Below are 6347 nucleotides of genomic sequence, written 5' to 3'. Positions count from 1 at the left end.
TATCTCCCCTCGCTATCCCTGTAGTATTGTCTGCTGAATGCTACCGTGTATATATATAATATTATTTATTTAAAAATATCTAAAGGCACTGATCAACCAAACACCTTGCCTCATGCATCAACGTTTAAAAACATTTATAATATCTTTCCAGAAACTGAGATTATCCCATGATTTCATACATTTGATGATGATGATGATGCATTGCCATCTCAATTTTCCGCAGAAGCAATTGCATCACCATTGATTCAAAGAAGCATTTTACCTCCCCCAACAATAGTGGGTTCAAAGTTGAAATTTGTAGTAATTAAAGTTTCCAATAATATAGTAATTAATTACCTTCTATAAGTTATATATATCTTTTTTCATAATAATATCTTAGGAGAATTATATAATGTTACGGCGATTTTGCCAATTATACATTTTACCCTTACATAAGTATACATGCATGTAAGATCATACCCAAGAAGGAAGAAATTAAAGCTGCAATATATGGTGTAACGTCTTCTTAACCTCAACGTTAGCTTCGAAAATGAATGCAGGTTGAAAGAGCATTCTGTGAGTTGTCTTGACTAAGTAGTAGTACTAGACATTCTACACTTCCATGTTGAACCTGAGCTTTCAATGTTGTCAACAACATCAGATGGACAGAACTTTGGGGAGCTGGCCTTGATGGGAGCCCATATGTCAGCACCGTTGCTACGAGCAACTCTGAGGGTGCAAGAGGTTGGCACAAGGCATAGTCCTCGGCTTCGTAGACAGTACTGCTCTGATTCCTGAAATAAAATGATCAAGCTCACCCAATTACATGTTGTTCTTGAAAACAAAAAACAAAAAGCTGTCATTGCACCCCAAATTATTAAATTATTTATCACCCCAATAATATATTAAAACATAATTTTCAAAGGGTACAAAGGTTAGGCTCAAATTATAATCTCAACATTTGTTGAAACAATTTCAGTAGTTGTTTACAATTTATGGTTAAGCTCATAGAAAATTTTAAACCCAAAAAAGATGTATCTAGCAACAACAAAAAAAAAAAGGAGAATTTCCCTTGGCACCCCAACTTTTATTTGTTCTCAACCATTCACTTATATTCTTTATTTTTAATTGGTGTGTAATGAGTAAAAATTGGGGTGTCAATAGAAGCACTCTTTTTTTAAGTAGAAGAAAATGAATCAGAACATTCACATACTAGGCTTCCAAGGTTCATTCTAATTAATCAGGACAGGGAGTTTTGACACTTACCAGCATTTTCTCTGTTGCTATACTCTGGAGGTATGGAGCGCTCAACACCTGACATGATTTGAGTAAACAAAAGAAAACCACAAGACAATATTACGACATTGAATTTAAAAAATAAAAAATAAAAAATCTTTGAAATTTCAGAGTGAACGAGGTTTCTGGCTATAGCCAATCCAAGAGATGGTTCATGAACTGCAAGTTTTTATGCATCAGTTGAAGTTGAGATAGTTAACGAGAGAAACTAATTTAATAAGATATGTAGGGTCTCAATAAATGGGTCGGATTTTATCCAAAATCCAAGTGATCCAAATCTGAATTTAACAGGTTTGGCCCTTCGAGTAGACCCTGAATAAAAAATGGGTTGATGTCCCTTGATCTGAGTTGGATCCAGGTCGGATACGGATCCATCCCAATATCCGACTAGATCCGAATGATATATTGCTTTGAAAATTGTACTTTATGTTTTTCAAAATAAATATTTTTCTAGTACTTAAATATAACATGAAGTCTTTTAAAATAAAGGAATTATAATTGTAAAAAAGAATAGTATAGCAATTAGAAAAGAAATATAACCAAAAAGTCTTGAAAAGTCCAAATTATCCGACCCAACAGACCCAAACCAAGTAAATCGGTCGTGTTGGATAATGGTTTGGACATGGTTTTAGCTAATAGGATCCAAATAAAAAATAGGATCTTATCAGATCCGGTCTGAACCCGACCCATTTTAAGCCCCAAGTAGATTATGCACCATCTTTATATAGCATACATTGCTTGTATAGAGGGATGAGACCCATCATTGAATTCAATGGTTCCCCATAGATCTCTAATTCTCAATTTTACCAAAATAGATGACCATAAAAAAAAATCAATTTTGTCACATTATTTTGGAGAACCCACAAAAAGAATTATAATTGTGGTTATGGTCATCAAATCAAGTCATGTCAGTTTTGCTGTGTGGGTAACTGGAGATCTCCCAAGTAGTAGGACAGACCACGTAACCCAATACAGAGATAGTAGACAGTCCTCCAGACATACTAGCCAATGGGGATTCCGACATTCTCTTAATTGACAAGCAATCGTGCCAATATGCACCTGTAATGGTCCCTATTCAAACTTTTGAGCTACTTGAGTTCGAAAGGTTCAAAGAAAACAATAAGAAGAAGAAAAAAGAAAGCAAGGCAGCATCGAACCTTAATTTGATCATGAAGGAATCTGATGTACTCCATTGCCTCATAAAGGACAGATGATGTATCCGTCTGCATTCAATAAACAAACTTAAACTCACTATATGATTAAATAGCAAATACCAAGAATAGAAGATATTATTCTGGTTTCAGTTACTCCTACAGAATGAACCTAGGCTCATGACTCCTAAATATGAGATGAGGCAAGTTTATCTGAGTACATCAGGGACACATCCCAGATTAGTTCCCAGATAGAAATAAGATGGACATGGAATCTATGCAGTCTGGATATATCATTTATATTCAAACTTGAAGTATCATATACTGAGAAGGCATGTCGTGGACACGGTAATTTACACATAAAAACATTAAGTATTGGACACGGTATTTTACAGGGAGTAATCTTTAGTATTGTGGGCCTTCTTTTATATTGGAGTAAGCAGTTCGAAGAGTTTAGGGCTTTTTTTCTTTGAAGACTTTTTGTATAGATGAGATCTTGTATGTAAAGGGGGATTTCTTGGGGGCTTGCTTTGGTGTTGGTTTTGTTTCTGTTTTTCTTTCGGTCTTTGTTTTCTGGTAAGTTTGTATTCTTTCTTAAAGACTCCTTGTCCTCTTCTCAATAAAATTTTCACTTATCAAAAATTTCAATGAGAAATTTATACCTTCCCAAATGGTGAGACAAGTTGTTGTAGAGCTGCAATTCTCTCTCCCACCTTCTCTTTCCTCTCCTGCAAAAAAAGGAAAAAAAACTAGACTTGAAGGTCGTAATTGCATCAGCATGGTTAACAGCCCACCAGTAGATTCACCCATCCATCTCATTTAATTAGACATATTTGTGTTCCATTAAAACCAACTTTTTGGTGATATTGCAATTGTAGGATGGGATCAGTCTTTAGAATTGGAACTTGGAAATATGTGTTTTCAAGTATTTTCAGTCAAGAAGAGAGAGAGAGAAGACCTTAGCAGAGACAGAGGCTTCAGTCCTAAGCCGCTTCGTTGTACTGCAAATGGGATCACCATGGTCAAAAGATGTGGGTCTCCTTTTCTGTTCTATCATATTTCGTCTCCCTCTCTACCTATCCTTTACAATGAGTAGGTACCATAATCAGATACAAGAATAAGAAGAAAAGTAAAATAAAACAGCGTTAGATAACACTAGTACGTTAAACGCAAATGTATAATCAGGACTTATTTGTAATTTAAAATATTAATTATACGATTTTTGAAGATTCCATAGTAAAAGGGTATTTTTATAATTTTGGTAAATAACCAACATGAAATGACCTTGATTATATTAAGTATAAATTTAAAGGTGGGTGCATTTGTGGGATCCAAATTTTGGGGTCGAACCACTTCTTCTCCACCCCCTCTCTCCTTATAATAGTAAAGATATGAAAAACATCCAGCGAGTCTGGGACCTTTCTCCAATGAACACGATCTAATAAAACTAGTTCAAAAAAATCAACGAGATTGATTGATGATACCAACCAACCGACTTGTTTCACTCGTTAGATAATCAAGAGAAATATACAATCCATCCCATCATCATCATCATCAAAGCCTTATTTGAAAACTTGAGTCGTTTGAATGAATCCTATTCAATTCTATTTGGACTCATCTCCGCTCAACTTCTTTTTGGTATTTTTTCCCATTCTTGTAGAACCTTATAATCAGAGTTGTAATCCACATTCGTTGCCCATAACCAAATCATCTCAATCAATTTTCCCTTCGTTTATGAACTATTTGAACTACCCCCCTCTCTTAATCTTCAAAAAAAATAAAAGACTACACCTACATTTTCATAAATATGTTCATTTCTAATTTTATCTTTCTTATCATTTCCTCTAAATCCATTTCAACACCATCAACTCTATTATACTCGATCTACAAACATACTATTTCTTGATTATCCAACATTCAACTCTATTAAACATAGCCAATCTTACAACAGTCATAGAAAATTTTCTTTCTAATTTAATTGAGATTTGTCGATCACAAAACACTCCCCAAGAAAACACCTCCTGATGGGACCCACTATCCTACACTAGATGGCTAAAAAATCATTTCAGATTTCTAAAGTGGAGCCCATTCTAAGATTACAAGGGATTTTATATTAAAATAAATAAATAAATAAAAAATCATAGGACGTCAAAGATATAAACTAATAACATGCACTATTTAGGTCAGAATATTCAAGACAAAACCAGGACATGAAAAAAATAAATAAAATAACATGAGAGTATCTATCACTCATAAAATAATTGCTTGTTAGGTCATTAACAGACAAAAAATCAAATTAATTAATTAATTACACACATTAATATAATATAAATAAATAAGATATTAATTCATGTGTCAACAAATCACTAAAATTTGGTGTGCCAAAAATCCTAACCACTCAATTAGATAGGCCCTAAACATAGATTAAACAAAGACACTAATCCACTAATTGGATGATCAATGGTGCAGCAGATAGTCAGCTCATCCAACGGTTAGGATCATAAGGCAGGTACCTATCCAATTGTACTTTTTTAATTAAGACCAACGGTTCGTGTTCACACCTACAGTATATACTATACAACATAACCTAGAGTAATAGTAAGCAAGAGTACAGATCATGTACTCTCTGGAGTTGGATGGCTACACAATTCCGGGTTTTCTATGGGCGCCACGTGGCATATTGATGGGGCTTACTAAATTACACAGCGATCACAGCCTAATATTGTGTTTAGAATTCGTCCATGATGGAAAAATGGGCAAATTCAAACTCTAGAAATTACCAATCAAGTAGTCATCTGTGGGCCCGATAAACGAAAAAAAAAATGTATGCTACGTGGGATGATAATGGAGATCAAGAGTTGGATCGCTAAATAAATCCCTGAAGTACAGTATCGAATTCTTTAAGTAAATTGCAAAAACACAAAAAAATAATAATAATAATAATAATAATAAATTAATTAAATCTTAACCTCACTCACCGGAAAAGATCACTTCGCATGGAGAAAGAGAGATAGTCAAAATCGCTTTAGGTTTTGATGAAGAAATCGTCAAAATTCACCAAATAAATCGTAGAAACTAGAAGTTGATAGAAAGCTTAGAATTCTAATAAAATTTCACCCCCCAAAAAGACGATTTAAGATCAGTTTCACCTCAAAGATTGGAACTTTAGACAACACAATCGATTAAACAACCATAAATGCGATCAAAATCTTCAAACTTGGCCGCAAAACTCATCGGAAACTTCAGAATTCTCCGGAAATGTAAACTGAAGCTTCGAAATTGATCGAAAAGACAATCGGAGAGTTCTGAAAGTTGCCTGAAATGTGATCAGAGAACTTCAAAATTGATCAGAAATTTCGTAAACTCGCCGGAAGAAATTGCAAATTTTGGAAGAATTAGGGTTTCGGCGATGAAATTGTGAGGTGAAAGTTCAATAATGGCCGGAGTCTGATGGGAAATTTGGAAAGATTGAGCAGAAATCGTTGAAAACCCGTACGAGATGCGAAGAAAGAGACGCGCGCGAGCGACAGAGAGAAAGGGTTTTTGAAAGGTTTTATAAAAACCCAAAACCTCTGACAGCTCATTTCCAACCATGCAAACAAACAGAGGGTTAACTTAACCATAGATGATTCCGTTTTTCTTAACCATGGTTACATAAATTTGGCTTGGCTTGGCTTGGCTTGAGCTTTTCCAATAATAATAAAGAATTATTCCAAAGTGAAATTATGATAATGCACCTGATATCCTCGGATGGTAAATACTTCTCCGGGGATGAAAGTTAAATCAAACCCATATTTGAATTGAAATTGATATTTATATAAATTCATTACTTGTGAATCAAATAAATTCATATATGAAAGAGGTTAACCATAAATTCTTTCAAAAGTACGATTCAAGCTCCATGATTGTTAGGTAATTAGA

General features: G+C 34.3%; 1 protein-coding gene across 4 annotated transcripts; it reads right to left on the bottom strand.

Annotated features, from left to right (window-relative positions):
* Positions 1-322: 322 nt before the first annotated feature.
* On the bottom strand, positions 323-5968 carry LOC147382294 (transcription factor bHLH153-like). Of its 4 annotated transcripts, none has more exons than XM_086428341.1 (6): positions 5396-5968; positions 3385-3507; positions 3089-3154; positions 2433-2498; positions 1246-1293; positions 323-773 (listed from the first exon to the last, which is right to left on the bottom strand). In XM_086428341.1, the coding sequence occupies exons 2-6, from the start codon at positions 3481-3483 to the stop codon at positions 570-572; spliced, it is 483 nt and encodes a 160-aa protein (XP_086284467.1). In that variant the 5' UTR covers positions 3484-3507; positions 5396-5968; the 3' UTR covers positions 323-569. The 4 variants fall into 4 exon arrangements, with proteins under 4 accessions (XP_086284467.1, XP_086284468.1, XP_086284469.1 ...); XM_086428342.1 differs by having other exon boundaries at positions 3385-3502; XM_086428343.1 differs by having other exon boundaries at positions 5405-5968.
* Between the last annotated feature and the right edge of the window lie 379 nt (positions 5969-6347).

The sequence above is a fragment of the Akebia trifoliata genome, chromosome 16, assembly GCF_017979445.1.
Source record: "Akebia trifoliata isolate Shusen 1 chromosome 16, ASM1797944v1, whole genome shotgun sequence".
Taxonomy (NCBI): domain Eukaryota; kingdom Viridiplantae; phylum Streptophyta; class Magnoliopsida; order Ranunculales; family Lardizabalaceae; genus Akebia; species Akebia trifoliata.
Note: the sequence above shows the minus strand (reverse complement) of the source record. Positions and strands in the feature narration are given on the sequence as shown.

Coding starts and splice junctions, on each gene's coding strand:
- LOC147382294 (XM_086428341.1), bottom strand. CDS start 3,483: ATGATAGAACAGAAAAGGAGACCCACATCTTTTGACCATGGTGATCCC. Junction 1,294..2,432: donor TCCTTCATGATCAAATTAAG/GTTCGATGCTGC, acceptor AAATCATGTCAG/GTGTTGAGCGCTCCATACCT. Junction 774..1,245: donor TAGCAACAGAGAAAATGCTG/GTAAGTGTCAAA, acceptor ATTTTATTTCAG/GAATCAGAGCAGTACTGTCT.